The 18587-nt window shown below is 47.2% G+C and overlaps 1 protein-coding gene across 1 annotated transcript in view; it reads right to left on the minus strand.

The window, feature by feature from the left end:
• The window catches only part of LOC119962191 (aspartyl aminopeptidase), a 59544-nt gene that overhangs the window by 30437 nt on the left and 10520 nt on the right, over positions 1-18587 (minus strand). Inside the window, 2 exon segments of the mRNA XM_038790146.1 lie at positions 3397-3510; positions 5135-5223. Coding sequence (XP_038646074.1) covers positions 3397-3510; positions 5135-5223 — 203 coding nt within the window.

Genomic DNA, 18587 nt, shown 5'->3' on the forward strand with positions numbered 1-18587 from the left:
GCTGAAGGGGTTGAATTATGAGGAGAGGTTGAGTAGACTGGGACTGTACTCGTTGGAATTTAGAAGGATGAGGGGGATCTTATAGAAACATTTAAAATTATGAAGGGAATAGATAGGATAGATGCGGGCAGGTTGTTTCCACTGGCGGGTGACAGCAGAACTAGGGGGCATAGCCTCAAAATAAGGGGAAGTAGATTTAGAACTGAGTTTAGGAGGAACTTCTTCACCCAAAGGGTTGTGAATCTATGGAATTCCTTGCCCAGTGAAGCAGTTGAGGCTCCTTCATTACATGTTTTTAAGGTAAAGATAGATAGTTTTTTGAAGAATAAAGGGATTAAGGGTTATGGTGTTCGGGCCGGAAAGTGGAGCTGAGTCCACAAAAGATCAGCCATGAAGGGAATAGATAGGATAGATGCGGGCAGGTTGTTTCCACTGGCGGGTGACAGCAGAACTAGGGGGCATAGCCTCAAAATAAGGGGAAGTAGATTTAGAACTGAGTTTAGGAGGAACTTCTTCACCCAAAGGGTTGTGAATCTATGGAATTCCTTGCCCAGTGAAGCAGTTGAGGCTCCTTCATTACATGTTTTTAAGGTAAAGATAGATAGTTTTTTGAAGAATAAAGGGATTAAGGGTTATGGTGTTCGGGCCGGAAAGTGGAGCTGAGTCCACAAAAGATCAGCCATGATCTAATTGAATGGCGGAGCAGGCTCGAGGGGCCAGATGGCCTACTCCTGCTCCTAGTTCTTATGTTCTTATGTTTGTTAGGGCTGTAATTAAAACATCATAAAAGTGAGGTAATCATTCATTCCAACCACGCACTTGTTCACCTATACGGGGCTCCTGGAACATTGTGTATTTTGGAAGGTTCCCTGGGGTGTCGATATTGAAGGTTTGTGTTTAGCCTTATATTAAACCGATCATGAGACAGTTAGTGGAATAGAGATGACGTAGTTAACAGGAGCAGCCAGGTCTGTAGCAAGCGGTATTGCTGTAGGATTGTCTGACAAAGACAGAAGGATTTCGAGGTTCTGCCTGAAAGGGGGGGGGGGGGGGGGTCTCCCGTCTTTCTGAAAGGTAATCTACACACATTAGTACAGCAAGTATACCTGTGTTTGCTAACTTTTTTATAAATGGTTTTTGATCTGTGATGGGCTTTGCTTGATTGGATATAAAGGTGGTATAAGTTAGCAGTAAAAAGGGTTTCCGTTTATTTTAAGAATTGCCTAACTGTAAATTGAAAAATGATTTTCTGTGATGTTTGTGTGTTTAATTATGTGTAAATAATAAAGATGGTTTTAAGATAAAAGATTAATATTTTATAATATAATAACCTTTATTAGTGTCACAAGTAGGCTTACATTAACACAGCAATGAGGTTACTGTGAAAAGCCCCTAGTCGCCAATTCACCTAACAGCGCGTCTTTCGGTATTTGTGGGAAGAGACCGGAGCATCTGGAAGAAACCCACGCAGACATGGGGAAAACGTGCAGACTCGGCACAGACAGTGACCTAAGATATTCACCCTCCTGGGGGTGAAGCATCTTTCCTCAGTTTTACAAATAGAGAATTTGGGCAGCATGGTAGCATGGTGGTTAGCATAAATGCTTCACAGCGCCAGGGTCCCAGGTTCGATTCCCGGCTGGGTCACTGTCTGTGCGGAGTCTGCACGTCCTCCCCGTGTGTGCGTGGGTTTCCTCCGGGTGCTCCGGTTTCCTCCCACAGTCCAAAGATGTGCGGGTTAGGTGGATTGGCCATGCTAAATTGCCCGTAGTGTCCTAAAAAGTAAGGTTAAGGGAGGGGTTGTTGGGTTACGGGTATAGGGTGGATACGTGGGTTTGAGTAGGGTGATCATGGCTCGGCACAACATCGAGGGCCGAAGGGCCTGTTCTGTGCTGTACTGTTCTATGTTCTATGTAATTGTAGGGGCTGCTCGTCCAGTCTCCTGATATAAACTGAGGTCCAGTCTGCTATCATAACAGCATGGCTGTTGCCAGGGAGAGGAACAGATTTGGGAGTTCTGGAATGGAATTTGGAGCGGGAGCTTCAGTCTTTCCTTGAATTTTATTGGAGGAAACTTCTGCTCATCCAGTACTGGATGTCAGATGAGCAGCCTGATCATTTAGCGCCAGAGGATTTGAAAGATGTGGTGGATGTGAAAAGTAAGGCTTTGCCTTTGCTTTATGTCTCCAAAATTGGAAGGGACAAGGATAGATCCTTGGGAGAACACCAGAGGTAATTGAGTGAGAGCGGAGGAAAGCCATTGCAAGTGATTCTCTGGTTATGATTAGATATATAAGAATGGAACACAGGTGCTGGTTTAGCACACTGGACTAAATCGCTGGCTTTGAAAGCAGACCGAGGCAGGCCAGCAGCACTGTTCAATTCCCGTACCAGCCTCCCCGAACAGGCGCCGGAATGTGGCGACTAGGGGCTTTTCACAGTAACTTCATTTGAAGCCTACTCGTGACAATAAGCGATTTTCATTTCATTTCATTTTCAACCAATGTGAGTTGTTGTTAAGACCTGCTGGTTGAGTGGCGAGACCTCGAGGGCTGGGGTTAATCCCTCGGGCAGCAGTCAGGAAACCTTTCACTGTATCTGGGCTTCATCACACCTAACCTAGGGGATCAGGGGTTATGGGGAGAAGGCAGGAGAATGGGGATGAGAAAATATCAGCCATGATTGAATGGCGGAGCAGACTCAATGGGCCGAGTGGCCCTAATTCTGCTCCTTTGCTTTATGGTCTTATGGTCTAACCTAGGAGCAGTCAACACAAGCCCTGGTTGCAAACGGAACTGAAACTCAACACCTGGCTCCTCCCTTAATTACATCATCTTAATACAATTAAACACAATGTCTCTAATTTCTACTCCCCAGGGAACCTTCTTTACATAAACAAAATTCCATTAGCCCAACTTCAGGTTGACAACGGCTGGAATGAATGATGATTTCATTTTTAAGTTGCTTTAATTGCATCTCTGTAGCCAAAGTGTCTGCAATTTTTCTGAACCGGGATTTAAAAAAAAACATTGCTGCAGCAGTCAGACACACACTGACCCAGGATTTCAACCCTTACAGCACAAAATATATATACCTGGAATTCCTACATTCATTACAACTCTGACAGTGGAACATGCACCATTCTCCAGCTGTGCCCTTTCCCCAAATTATCTGTCAGACAACTTATAAGAAAATGTCTTGTATGAAATATTGACATGTTACACTGCCCATTAGCACTAATCTCTTCCTGTCTTAGAGCAACAGAGTTCACAGGGCCGGGCGAACTACATTTGCTCCATGATATTTGTATTGTACACAACATGATTCCTGCTGCAAGGGTATTCACCTACCCTACCGGCAGAACCAGAAGCACGGTGGGTGATATTTCAGACTCACCCTTAGGCAGGGGCTGTCCGTGTGCGCTCCAATCATGCTGAATCCATTCCCTGGTTTGTACTTGCCTCCCACCGCAAAGGCAATTATTGTAGAGTAGTTCCTCGTCATGTAATACTGTTGAAAGCAAAGGGAATTACACACGGCATAGTCAGAAAAGTGTAGATTGGGCTTGGCACACGTTTTGCGATTTAACTGCAATGCTGAGGCCTTAGCTGGACCGATTCTGGACACTGCACTTTCGGTGGGATGTCAGGGCCTTGGTTAGGGCAAGGGGAGGGGGGGGGGGGGGGGGGGGGGTTTACTAGTTTGGAACAGGGATAAGGAAATTCAGTTACATGGAGAGACAGGAGAAGTCGAGATTATTCTCCTGAGAACAGAGAAGGTTCTGGGTGAATTAAGAGAGGGCGGACAAAATCATGAACGTTCTTGATAAAATAAATAAGGAGAAACGGTTTCCAGAGGCAGAAGAGTCGGCCGACGGGATTGGCCAAAAAAATCAGTAGCAACATGGAATCATGGGAATTGTTACAGCACAAGGGAAGGCCATTTGGCCCATTGAGCCTGTGCCGTCTCTCCACAGGAGCAATTCATTTCGAGTCACTCCGCCGCCACTTCCCACCCACACCCCTCCACCATCCCGGTAATCCTGCACACTTGTCCTTTTCAGGTAATAATCAAATTCCCTCTTGACTACCATGATCGAACCGACCTCTCTGCTAGGCATTGCAGTCCAGATCCTAGCCACTCACGCGTGAAAATGTTCTTGCTCATGTCGCCATTCATTCTTTTGCCCAATTATCTTAATCCTTCCACCAATGCAAAAACTTTTCTCTTCTGTTCAGACTCTTCATGATTTTGAACATCTCCACCTAAATGTCTATTTTATAATAATAATAATAATCTTTATTGTCACAAATAGGCTTACATTACAATGATGTGACTGTGAAAAGCCCCTAGTCACCACACTCCGGCGCCCGTTCGGGTACACAGAGGGAGAATTCAGAATTTCCAATTCACCTAACAAGTACGTCTTTCGGGACCATAAGACATAGGAGCAGAATTAGGCCACTCGATCCATGGAATCTGCTCCGCCATTCAATCATGGCTGATCTTTTCTCATCCCCATTCTCCAGCCTTCTCCCCATAACCCCAGATCCCCTAGTGGGAGGAAGCCGGAGCACCCAGAGGAAACCCACGCAGACACGGGGAGAACGTGCAGACTCCGCACGGACAGTGACCCAGCCAGGAATCGAACCTGGGAACCTGGCACTGTGAAGCAACAGTGCTAGGCACTGTGCTACCATGCCGCCTCGTTTTCCAAGGAGAACAGTCCTAACTTCTCCAATCTTTCTCCTGCCATCTTCAATGATTTATGCCCGAATACACTGCCTCTGCTCCTGCATTCCCTTTAGAATTGTACCCCCTATTTATACTGTATTTCCTACCAAAACGAATCTGTTCACATTTCTCGGCATTGAACTTCATTTGCCACCTCTGCACCCGGTCCACCAACTTTTCTTTTGAAGTTCTTCTACATTATCCTCCTGGCAGTTCAGAATATCTCCAAGTTTTGTACTATCGCAAATTTTGAAATTGCACCCTGTACATCAGCGTCTGGGTCAGGGGTCCTGAAATCGACCCCTTTCAAACTCCTCTATAAACTTTCCTCCAGTCCAAAAGACCATCCTCACCCACTACTCTGTTTCAGTCACTCAGTTAAGTTCATACCCATGGTCACCTTGCTGGCAGGTTTCGGGTCCCAGTGGTCGATCTCCTTTAGTTCCTGGAAGCCGGCAGAGCAAAGTTGTCGCTTGCACTCTTCAACGACTATAAAATGAAAACAATGAAATGAAAATCACTTATTGTCACGAGTAGGCTTCAAATGAAGTCACTGTGAAAAGCCCCTAGTCGCCACATTCCGGCGCCTGTTCGGGGAGGCTGGTACGGGAATTTGACTGTGCTGCTGGCCTGCCTTGGTCTGCTTTCAAAGCCAGCGAGTTAGCCCAGTGTGCTAAACCAGCCCCTAACAAGAAAGCCACAAACTGATCATTCCCCAATATCGGGCTGTTTATTTCATAAAAACATAAAAACCAAGTGCGATATGTACTTAATCAGTCATAGAATTATACAATGCAGAAGGATGCCATTCGGCCCATCAAGTCTACACCCATCCTGCGAAAGAGCTTCCGACCTAGGTACATGCACCATCCCCGTAACCCTACCTAACCTTTTGGACACTAAGGGCAATTTGGCACGGCCAATTCACCTAACCTGCACATCTTTGGACTGTGGGAGGAAACCGGAGCAAACCCACGCACACACACACGGGGAGAACGTGCAAACTCCACACAGTTACTCACCCAAGGCCGGAATCGAACTTGGGTCCCTAGCACGTTGAGGCAGCAGCGTTAACCACTGCGCCACCATGCCACCTCAGACCAACGGGACCTCGGATCTGGGAGCTTTGGGACATTAGGAACAAGAGGAGGCTGCCTGGCTCAAGAAAGCTCGCTCATTCGGATAGATCATGGTTAATCTGCATCTCAGCCTCATGTACTCCCCATTCCACCAGATCACTTGATACCCTTCAATCTCTCTCTCTAAATGGCTTCCTTATTGTCCGTGGGTTGCTAATCATGGTTCATACCAGATTATCACCGTGTGGCAAGGTGAGGAGGTAGGTCCCAAGAACTACCTCAGCCCGCATGGAGACTGAACTGGCAATTTTAATGTTATTCTATACTAAACTCTAACCATTTAGCCAGCTGAGGTAACAAACCCTCCTGTGGTAGCCTTACTCAACAAAAATCTATCAATCTTGGACCTTAAAGCTCCAATTATCCCCCAGCATCCACGGCTTTTTTAGAGGGAGAGTGTTCTAGATTTCCACTCCCCTTTGCCTGAAGTGCTTCCTCTCCTCACCACCGACCAGCCGGCCTCTAATTTTACAATTACGGACGCTTTTTCTTCCATTCCCCCACCAAGGAAATAGTTTCCGCGTCTACTTTATCAAACCCATTCAACATATGGATCACCTTGATTAGATGACTCATCAATCTTCTCCACTTAAGGAAATACAAACCCATGTTGTTGTAACTTAACCTTTTTTAGCCCTGGCATCATTCTGCTGCATCTGAGCTGCACCTACACCAAGGCCAATATGTCCTGCCTGAGATCTGGTCCCCAGAATGCAATAAATGGGGTTTGGTGTTAATTTCCCTCTGGATATTCAAGTCCAGGAAAGGGGCTCAAACACACAATTTTCCAACATGCCGAATAGGGGAACTGCAAATCCATCTGAACGAATCCTTGGAGAAACTGAATAATAATCACAAGTAGGCTCACGTTAACACTGCAATGAAGTTACTGTGAAAAGCCCCTAGTCACCACATTCCGGCACCTGTTCGGGTACACAGAGGGAGAATTCCGAATGTCCAAATTACCTAACAGCGCGTCTTTCGTGACTTGTGGGAGGAAACCGGAGCGCCCGGAGGAAACCCACTCAGACACGGGGAGAACGTGCAGACTCCGCACAGACAGTGACCCAAGCCGGGAATCGAGCCTGGGACCCTGGTGCTGTCAGTGCTAACCACTGTGCTACCGTGCCGCCCAAGATCCTCAGGCTGAGAGTGAACCCACGCAAGTGATTCAATAAACAGCAGAGAATGCAAGTCTAGGGAAAGGATTAAACAGTTGCAGCTCAGGGACAGGTTCAGACAGACGATGGGCCAATTTTGGCCGTACATCAGGAAATCTTTCTTCAGACCAAACAGGCGGCAGAATAGAGATTCAAAAAAATTAGCCAGAGTTCAGTTAGTAGCACCCTGGCCCGAGTCACAAGTGGGACTCAAGGCCCCCTCTGGAGACATGGGGACAGAAATCTAGGCCTGGTACAGTCCTGATGGAGGGTGCTGCCCTGTCGGAGGGGCTGCCTTTCTGATGGCACATTAAACCAGGGTCCTGTCTGTCCCACAGTTAGATTCAAAGATTCCATGGCACTATTTCAATGAGGAGCAGGCAAGGCCATTTGATAGGTTATCTGGCCATCATCACGTTGGTGTTTGTTGTGCACAGATTGGTTTCCACTTTGTCTACATTATAACAGTGACTCCGCGTTAAAAAAAAGTACTTTGGGACATCCCAAAGACACGATACAAATGCAAGTCTTTCTTCTTTATATTTCAGTTTGATTGCCATTCGCACACCATTCCTTGTACTCGTCGAACCACATTTGCTTCTGGCCCAGCGACACCTCGGTCCTAAAATTCTCACTCTGCTTGGGATCCATTGCATGAGCCTTGGGCAGCATTGGAAAGGCAGTACTCATTGCCCATGCCTACGGGAGCTCAGGGCAACAAGAGCCAGCCATTTAGTCACAGATTTGGAGGCACATGCGAACATCAGATTCATCAAGACAGGAGTGGATAGGCATCAGCTGTTCCCCTTAGTTGAATGGTCAGTTACGAAAGGGGCAGCACGGTAGCATTGTGGATAGCACAATTGCTTCACAGCTCCAGGGTCCCAGGTTCGATTCCGGCTTGGGTCACTGTCTGTGCGGAGTCTGCGCATCCTCCCCGTGTGTGCGTGGGTTTCCTCCGGGTGCTCCGGTTACGGGAATCGAACCGTGCTGCTGGCCTGCTTAGTCTGCTTTCAAAGCCAGCGATTTCGCCCTGTGCTAAACAGCCCCAAGGGGACACAAGTTCAAGGTGAGGGGTGGGAGGTTAAGGGGGCAGGGGGAGATTTGAGAAAAAACGTTTTTATCCAGAGGGTGGCACTATCTGGGAGGGTGGGTAGAGGCGGGTTGCCTCACATCCTTTAAAAAGTACCTGGATGAGCACTTGGCACGTCATAACATTCCTGTACCAGCCTCCCCGGACAGGTGCCGGAATGTGGCGACTAGGGGCTTTTCACAGTAACTTAATTGAAGCCTACTCGTGACAATAAGCGATTTCATTTCCATTTCATTCATTCAAGGCCAAGTGCTGGCAAATGGGATTAAGTCGACAGGTCAGGTGTTTTTCATGCGTCCGTGCAGACTCGAAGGCCCAAAGGGCCTCTTCTGCACTGTACCATTCTGTGATGTGGTGCGGGTACACCCATAGTGCTGTCAGGAAGGGAGTTCTTAGTGAAGGAACGGCGATATAGTTCCAAGTCAGGATGGTGAGTGGTTTGGAGGGGAACCTATAGGTGGCGGTGCTTCTACGTATCTGATGATCTTGTTCTTCTTGGTGGTTGAGGATGCAGGTTTGAACAGTCTGTCTCAGGAGCCTTGGTGAGTTTCTGTATGCCGTGTAGATTACTACTTTGCGGCGGCGGCAGTGAATGTTGAAGGTTGTGGATGGGGCGCCAATCAAGCGGCTACTTTGTCCTGGATGGTGTCAGGTTTCGTGAATGTTTTGGAGCTGCATCCATCCAGGCAAGTGGAAAATATTCCACCACAGTCCTGAACTGTGACTTGCAGATGGTGGACAGGCTTTGCGGAGTCAGCAGGTGAATTATTTCCCAGCCTCTGACCTGCTCTTGTGGCTATAGTGTTTAAATGGCTAGTCCAGTTCAGTTTCTGGTCAACAGAACTCCTGCTAATAGTATACAAAGCACTGGTTAGACCGCACCTTGGATACTCTGAACAGTTTTGGTCCCCTTATTGATGAAAAGATAGAATGGCATTGGAGACAGTACAGAGAAGGTTCACGAGGTTGATCCTGGGTATGGAGAGATTTTCCTATGAGAGGTTGAGTAGATTGGGCCTGTCCTCATTGGAGTTTAGAAGAATGAGAGGTGACCTTATTCAGGCATAGAGGATTCTCAGGGGGCTTGAATGGGTAGATGCTGAGAAGTTGTTACCCCTTGTGGAAACGTCTAGGACCACAGGGCATAATCAAAGAGATTTAAGACAGATGAGGAGGAATTTATTCTCAGAAGGTAGTGTACCTGTGGAATTTTTTTACGGCAGAGGGCTGCAGAGGCTGGGGCATTAAGTATGTCCAAGGCTGAGAGACAGATTTTTAATCAGTAAGGGAATCAAGGGTTATGGGGGTAAGGCGGGAAATTGGGAGTTGTGGATTACTTCAGATCAGCCATGGTCTCATTGAATGGAGGAGCAGACTCAAAGGGCCGAGAGGCCTACTTCTGCTCCTACGTTTTATGGTCCTAACATGGGGTTGTAGTCCCTGGAAAAGCGGCAGAATGCAATGGAAATAATGCTGAGTCCAACACGTCGGAATGTTGTGCTGAGCATTGTATAAATCAAGTGTTATCGCAGAATTCAACCTTGTAAGTGTACTTCAGACCTCTCGTTTTATGGTTGTAGCCATAAATTAGGTGTCAGCTGTGCTTCAGACGTTAGCACTGTGTCAGACGGCTGTGTGTTCAAGCCCAGTGCTGAGCCTTGAACATTCAATGCAAGCCGACGCTCCCAGTGACAGTATGGGGGGGGGGGGAGGGGGGTGCTGCACAGTTTGACAAGGGCAGCAGGCGGTAGAATCTTTACTGTGCAGGAGGCCATTCAGCCCATTCTCTGGAATGGCTCTCCCAAACAGCATTCTACCTAGCCCAACTCCCCTGCCTTATCTCCCGGACGTTGCAAATTATTTTCCAGGTAGCAATCCGATTCCCTTTTGAATACCTTGATCGGATCTGTCTCCCCTACCCGCTCAGGAAGTTTATCCCAGATTGCAAACCGCCCTCTAGGTGAAAAATGTTTTCCTTACATCACCTTTACTCCTTTTTGCCCGTTACATTGAAGCTGTGCCCTCTCGTTTTTGATGCTCTGTTGAGTGGGAACAGCTTCTCCCTGTCCATACCCACGAATACCTTGATCAAGTCTCCTCTCAGCTTTCGTTCTTCAAGAGTCCCAATCTCTATCCCCATAGCTACAGTTCTTTATCCCTGGAATCAATCTTCTGAATCTCCTCTGTACTATCTCCAATGCCTTCATATCCTTCCTCAAGTAAGGTAATACTTCAGTTATCATATCATAGAATTTACAGTGCGGAAGGAGGCCATTCGGCCCATCGAGTCTGCACCGGCTCTTGGAAAGAGCACCCTACCCAAGGTCAACACCTCCACCTTATCCCCGTAACCCAGTAACCCCACCCAACACTAAGGGCAATTTTGGACACTAAGGGTAATTTATCCTGGCCAGTCCACCTAACCTGCACATCTTTGGACTGTGGGAGGAAACTGGAGCACCCGGAGGAAACCCACGCACACACGGGGAGGATGTGCAGATACCGCACAGACAGTGACCCAAGCCGGAATCGAACCTGGGACCCTGGAGCTGTGAAGCGATTGTGCTATCCACAATGCTACCGTGCTGCCCGTTGAGTCGAGATGCACGGTAACACTACAATGAAATGAAATAAAAATCACTTATTGTCAATGAAGTTACTGTGAAAAGCCCCTAGTCGCCACATTCCGGCGCCTGTTCTGGGAGGCTGGTACGGGGATTGAACCCGTGCTGCTGGCCTGCCTTGGTCTGCTTTAAAAGCCAGCGATTTAGCCCCGTGCTAAACCAGCCGTAAGATCCAAGAACCAAGCAGTAAGATCCCCCTAGCCACACACCAACATGACTTCAAACTATATTCTTCCATTGTCTCTCCGTCAAAATCCTGGAACTCGCTTCCTAACAGAACCCGTAATCCAGAGGTCCAGGCTTCTGCTCCGGAGCCAGAGGTTCAAATCCCACGCTGGCAGTTTCTGGAATTTAAAATAATTTAATAACATTTGGAATATAAAGCAAGTTTCATGGTCACCATTACTGAGACCATCAGCGATATTTGTAAAAACCCACCTGGTTCACTCATGTCCTTGAGGGAAGGGGAAATCTGCCACCCTTACCCGGTCTGGCCTACATGTGACTCCAGACCCATAGCAACGTGGTTGACTCTGAACTGCCCCCCTCTGAAATGGCCGAGCGACACACTCAGTTCAAGGACAATTAGGGATAGGCAATAAATGCTGGCCTAGCCAGACACCCACATCTAGCGAACGAATAAAGAAAAATCATTCTCTGATGAGATGGAGGTCCTATCTACCCGCTCGGGTGGATATAAAATTCCACGCAACTATTCAAATTAGAAATGGGGAATTTTTCCAGGTGTCCTGGCCAACATTTATCCCTCGACCAAGAGAGATGACCTGCTCATTGTCCCAATATTGTTTTGTGGGGCCGTGCTGTGCAAACATTTGGTTGCCATTTCCTACTTTACACTTCAAAAGTACTTCATTGGCTGTACTGCAGTTTCAAAGACCCTGTGATCATGAAAAGGGTCTATATAAACACAAGTTAATTCTTAGATAAAGTTAATGGAACAAGGCTTGGTCTCTGCAGAGTTAGAATGTCTCAGGCAGGGAGGTAGCCGGGAGCGTGACAAATGGGAGCACAAACCTGGTTCGGCCAGTGTTCCCATATCTGAAAAGAGGAGCTTCAGCTACGTAGAAAGATTGGTAAAGCTGGGTCAGATTGCCATTGCGAAGGGAAGGTTAAGAGGAGATTTACATAGAAAACAGGAGCAGGAGGAGGCCATTCGGCCCTAGGAGCCAGGTCCATCATTCATTATGATCATGGCTGATCATCTAACTCAGTAACCTGTTCCCGCTTTCCCCCCCATACTCTGAGGTCCCTTTAGCTCCAAGAGCTATATCCAACTCCTTCTTGAAAACATGAAATATTTTGGCCTCGACTACTTTCTGTGGTAGCGAATTCCACAGGCTCACCACTCTTATTGGTGAAAAAATTTGTCCTCATCTCAGTCCCAAGTGATTTACTCCGTATGCTCAAACTGTGACCCCTGGTTCTGGACACCCCACCATCGGGAACACCCTTCCTACTACATCCACCCAATCCAGTCCTGTTAGAATTTTATAGGTTTCTATGAGATTCCCCTCTCATTCTTCTAAACGTCAGCATATATAATCCTAACTGACTTAATCTCTCCTCATACATCAGCCCTGCCATCGCAGGAATCGGTCTGGTAAACCTTTGCTGCACTCCCTCCATAGCAAGATCATCCTTCCTCAGATAAGGAGACCAAAACTGCACACAATACTCCAGGTGTGGTCTCACCAAGACCCTGCATAATCGCAGCAAGACATCCCTGCTCCTGTACTCAAATCCTCTCGCTATGAAGTCCAACATACCATTTGCCTTCTTTACCACCTGCTGTACCTGCATGCTTATTTTCAGCAATTGGTGTATGAGGCCTAGTTACACATTCCCCTCTCTCAATTTATAGCTATTCAATAATAACCTACTTCCTGTTTTTGCTACCAAAGGGATAACCTCACATTTCTCCAAATTATACTGCATCTGGTGGTGGGTTGTGCTGTGATGGCGGCGGGTAGCGCATCGAGTCTGCACCGGCCCTTGGAAAGAACACCCTCCTTAAGCCCACACCTCCACCCTATCCCCATAACCCAATAACCCCACCTAACCTTTTGGACACGAAGGGGCAATTTAGCATGGCCAATCCACCTAGCCTGCACATCTTTGGACTGTGGGAGGAAACCGGAGCACCCGGAGGAAACCCACAGACACGGGGAGAACGTGCAGACTCCGCACAGACAGTGACCCAAGCCAGGAATCGAACCCAGGTCCCTGGCACTGTGAAGCAACAGTGCTAACCACTCTGCTCCCGTGCCGCCCACATTTGCGGTTAAGGAGATCCTGGATCTTCTGATTGTTCTCGTCCAATCAGTCTTGGTGTTTCCTGGTCAAGAGCCCGAGCGTCTCCCCGCAGATGCTGACTGTGGTGGCTTTTAAGGCGGACCAGGCGCTGTGGGCGTTCTGCATCTCTGGCTCGTTGGTCATCACGAGGTTAGCTGTGAGGCTCCAGCTGAGTAGCTCTTTCTTCTTGGAGTCTTTGAGTCGAGCGGCAGAGATTTTTTCTACCTGTGGCAGTTTGGGGTCAAGGGGTTGAAGCTGGTGGAGTGGATTAGTCCGTGGTCAGTCCAGCAACCCTCGGCTCTAGTCACAGCAGGTGATGCGGACATCTTTGCAGTCCCTTGCTCGGATGATGATATAGTCTATTAGGTGCCAGTGCTTGGAGAAGGGGTGTTCCCATGAGATCTTCTGCTTGTCCCTCTGGCAGAACAGGGCATTTGTGACGACCAGGCCATATTCTGAACATTTTGTCATGAGGGGACTCTGTTTTTTCCATGCCTTCCCTGTCTAACACTCCTTGCCAAAGGTTTGTGTCCAAAGGTTATAAACAGCGGGGTTACATTAACTACCCTCCAATCCATAGGAACTGTTCCAGAGTCTATACAATCTTGGAAGGTGACCACCAATGCAGCCACTATTTCTGGGGCCCACTTCATTGAGTACTCTGGGCTGTATCTCATCAGACTCTGGAATTTATTGATCTTCAAGCCCAGCAATTTCCAACACCATTTCCTACTAATACTCTTTCAGTTCCTCCCTCTCACTAAACCCTCTGTTCCCCAATCTTCCTGATGTGTTATTTGGTTCTGTCTTCACAAAGAAAGACACAAGGTTTGTATTTAGTTGCTCAGCCATTTCTTTGTTCCCCATTATACATTCCCCTATTTCTGACTGTAAGGGACCTTTGCCTTGACCATCATTTTTCTCTTCACATACCTATAGAAACTTTCCAGTCAGTTTTTATGTCCCCCGCAAGCTTACTCTCGTACTCTATTTTCCCCCATCTTAATCGATCCCTTTGTCTTCCTCGGTGAATTCTAATCTGCTCCCAATCCTCAGGTCTATTTTTCTGACAAATCTGTATACCTCTTCCTTGGATCTAATATCTCTAATTTCCCTTGTAAGCCATGGTTTGGTCACCTTTCCTGTTTTATCTTTGCGCAGACAGGAATAGACAATTGTTGCAGTTTACCCATGCGCTCTTTGAATGTTTGCCATTGTCTATCCACTGTTATCTCTTCAAGTAACGTTCCCCCAATCCATCATTGCCAACTCGCACCTCATACCATTGTAGTTTCCTTTATTTAGATTCAGGACCCTAGTCTTAGAATCAAGGACGTCACTCTCCATCTTGACGAAAAGTTCTATCATAATATGGCTGTTTATCCCCAATGGGCGTGGCACAACTAGATTGCCAACGATTCCGTTCTCATCACACAGTAACCAGTCTGGGACGGCCTGTTCTCTAGTCGGTCCCTCAACGCATTGGTGCAGAAAACCACCCCATACAGACGCCAGGAGTTCCTCCTCTACAGTATTGTTACTATTTGATTACGGTAATCAAAATCAGGAGGGGCTTTAGACAGGGAAAAACTGTTTCCACTAGTGGAAGGGTCGAGAACGAGGAGGCACAGATTTAAGGTAATTTGCAAAGGTAGTAATGGAAGCGGAAGGGCAGCACGGTAGCATTGTGGATAGCGCAATTGCTTCACAGCTCCAGGGTCCCAGGTTCGATTCCGGCTTGGGTCACTGTCTGTGTGGAGTCTGCATATTCTCCCCGTGTGTGCGTGGGCTTCCTCCGGGTGCTCCGGTTTCCTCCCACAGTCCAAAGATGTGCAGGTTAGGTGGACTGGCCCTGATAAATTGCCCTTAGTGTCCAAAAATTGCCCTTAGTGTTGGGTGGGGTTACTGGGTTATGGGGATAGGGTGGAGGTGTTGACCTTGGGTAGGATGCTCTTTCCAAGAGCTGGTGCAGACTCGATGGGCCGAATGGCCTCCTTTTGCACTGTAAATTTTATCTAAAATTCTATCTATGTTTGTCACGCAACAATTCTGGATCTGAAACGGGCCGCCTCAGAGGCTGATTAAATCAAGAGGGAATTAGATTGTCAGGATCGGGAAAACATGCAGGTTTACTGGGAGAAGGCAGGAGAGGGGCACTAGATACACTGCTCCCACAGAGAGCCAAAGCAGAGACAATGGGCCGAATGGTCTCCTGTGCTGGAAGAATTCAGTGGTTGGGGCTTCAAAATGTACATGCGTGGATGCTGGGATCTTCCCTCTATAGGTGAATCACCTCCTGATACTCACTGTACAGCTTCTCACTTTGGGTGAAGGTCCCTGTGAAGTTGCCAAGTGCTTTCAGAGGGGTGCATATAGGAGGGTGGACTAAAACTCAAATCTGAATGGTCCATAAACTCATCCTAATGTCTATGCAGCTTTCACTCAGCTTCAGCAAAGTCCCCGAGGGACTGCAACCGGTAGCTTGGAAAGGATTGTTGCAAAATCAGGACTCTGCAAAAGACAGCTTCAAAATACTCTGCGACGATCAGCGATTCGAATTGCACAGGCTTCTAAAGGGGTGATCGGTCATTAAAGGAGCTCAATTAAATAATCTGTGAAGTAGCCTCTCAGCTTTAACGGGATCTCTGATGCCTTGAAGAGACTCTCGACATGTTGCATTTCCCACCAGCTGGATACAATTTTAAGGGACCAGCAGTCAACACGAAAAGCTAGAGTTTCTTCAGGGAATGGGGAAGAGGTGCACACGACTGCTGTCATAACACTCTGAACAAACAGGGCAATCACGTGCACTGGTGTGCTTTGCGTCACTGAGCCGATCACTCTTTCAAATTCTTCCATGGGGCAGGAGACGCAAAGGTCTGAGAACACACACAAACAGATTCAAAAACAGCTTCTTCCCCACTGTTACCAGACACTTTAATGATCCTCTTAAGGACTGACCTGATTAATAATACACTCCTGCATGCTTCATCCGATGCCGGTGTCTCAATGTATTTACATTGTGGACCATGTGTTGCCCTATTGTGTATTTTCTTCTTATTTTATTATATTTTCATGTATGAAATAATCTGTTTGAGCTGCTCACAGAAAAATACTTTTCACTGTACCTCAGTACATGTGACAATAAACAAATCTATCCAAGTATTCTCTCCATTTTCTCCCATCCTCTCTCTGCGTGGTGCTAACACTCTGCCAGATGTACAATTCCACGGGTACTGCTCGCCATCATTTTGCCAAGTCAAGTGTGTGAGATTGGAAGGTGTCAACAACTAGTGGATAGGTGCAAAAGATAAATTATTAAGGACTTATGGAAATTTGGTCATTACCTCAAGGAGTTGGAATGCAGGAGGTTGCAAGTTATATAAAGCTCTGGTGTGGAGTCTGCATGTTCTCTCGGTATCTGCGTGGGTTTCCTCCGGGTGCTCCGGCTTCCTCCCAAAAGACGTGCTGTTAGGTGAATTGGACGTTCTGAATTCTGCCTCTGTGTACCCGAGCAGGCGCCAGAGTGTGGCGACTAGGGGCTTTTCACAGTAACTTCATTGCAGTATTAAGCAGTATTACTGTAAGCTGACTTGTGACAATAAAGATTATTACTGTCGCTGGGTCAAAAACCTGGAACTCCCTCCCTAACAGCACAGTGGATGTACCTTCACCACTTGGATCAAGAAGGCAGCTCACCACTACCTTCTCGAGGGTAATTAGGGATGGACAATAAGTGCTGGCCTTGCCAGCAATGCTCACTTTACACAAATTAATTAAATGCATTACAAGCCACGTCCCAGGAAGGGTATTGACCTTTTGAGGGGGGTACAATGTAGACGCACCAAATGGTTGTGGGGCTAAAATGATTAAATTATCAGCACAGGTTGGATAAGATGATAAGAATTAGGAGTAGGCCATTCGGCCCCTTGAGCCTGCTCCGCCATGCAGGCTGACCTGATTGTGGCCTCAACACGGCTTCCCTGCCTGTCCCCCGTAACCCTCGACTCCCTTATCAATCAAAACTCTATCCAACTCAGCCTTAAATATATTCAGTGGAGGACAGAATTGCAAACAATAACTCCCCTCTGAGGGAAGAAACCCCTCAACCCTGTCTTAAATGGGCGACCCCATCATTAAAAAACGTGATAAGGCTTGTACTGCTTGACTAAGGAGTGATTTAGTCGAAATATTTAAGATGGTTAAATGAGTCAATTGGAAATAGCTTCGCTATATCCATCCTATGATTAGGAAGTGTCTGGAACAAGTAAGGAGGTTCAGGGATGATGTCAGGGAAAGGGAGTGGAAATCTGGATTTTTCCCTTTCCTCCCCAACTCCTCAAACAAACCGTTGAAGCTGGAGGTGAAAACTTCAACTCTGAGATTGAAAGATTTTTTTTCTGGGCAAGGTGGGCAGACGGAATTGAGATGCATTCAGCCATGATCTAATCGAATGGTGGCAGAACTGGCTCAAAGGGCGGAATGGCCTCTTCCTGTTCCTGCCTTTCTGTTCCAGTTATGGAGGGGAAGCAGTACTGAGTCGGAAGATGTTCTCACCCCTGCCTTCGTCGGAGACGTGAGTGGCGAGCACTCAGAATTGTAAGCCTTGATTCAATTCGCTCCACCTGAAGGAGACAAGAAGGCCAGATGTGTCCTCCAACGGGCCTGGTCGCTATCTCCCAAACCACATTGAGTTAGCAATCGAACACAGGATCTTCTGGGTCTGTATGGTTCAGTGCAATACTCTGCGGGAGCAGCAGAGCCAAACTTACCCATGAACTTGGCCATATTGAGGGCAGCACAGCTGTGCAGCTGTTAGCAACCCGGCCCCGGGTCACTGTCCGTGTGGAGTTTGCTCATTCTCCCCGTGTCTGCGTGGATCTCACCCCCACAACCCAAAGATGTGCAGGTTAGGGTGGATTGGCCAAGCTAAATTGGCCCTTAATTGAAAAAAAAAATGGGTACTCTTAAAAACAAAACTTGGCCACATTTATAATGGGAGCCACTGCTGTAATATTATCAGCCTGTAATTACACCCTCCCAACAGTGGATACTCTGCTTCACCATGGTCAGGACAGCAGAATCTAGGTATTAAGCAGTTTTTGTCTGTTTATGGGTGTCAGTGGGTTTATTTGGACAGTGGAGCACTCAATACACAAAAGTTACAGTAAATATTTTAATCATTCTTTCACAGGCTGCGTCCAGCGATTGTTGCCCATCCCTAATTGCCCTAGGTGGAATGGGAAGGGGGAAAAACAGCAGGTCGAGGATGGGAGAATTACTCTTTGTTTGTTCATGGGATGTGGCGCCGCTGGCTGGGTTGGCATTTATTGCCCATCCCCGAGGGCATTTAAGAGTCAACAACATTGCTGTGGGTCTGGAGTCACATGTAGGCCAGACCAGGTAAGAACGACAGATTTCCTTCCCTAAAGGACATTAGTGACCAGATGGGTTTTTACAACAATTGACAATGGTCTCGTGGTCACCTTTTCGACTTTTAATTCCAGATTGCTCTTAAATTCAA

Source organism: Scyliorhinus canicula, chromosome 2 (genome assembly GCF_902713615.1).
Source record: "Scyliorhinus canicula chromosome 2, sScyCan1.1, whole genome shotgun sequence".
NCBI classification, from domain to species: domain Eukaryota; kingdom Metazoa; phylum Chordata; class Chondrichthyes; order Carcharhiniformes; family Scyliorhinidae; genus Scyliorhinus; species Scyliorhinus canicula.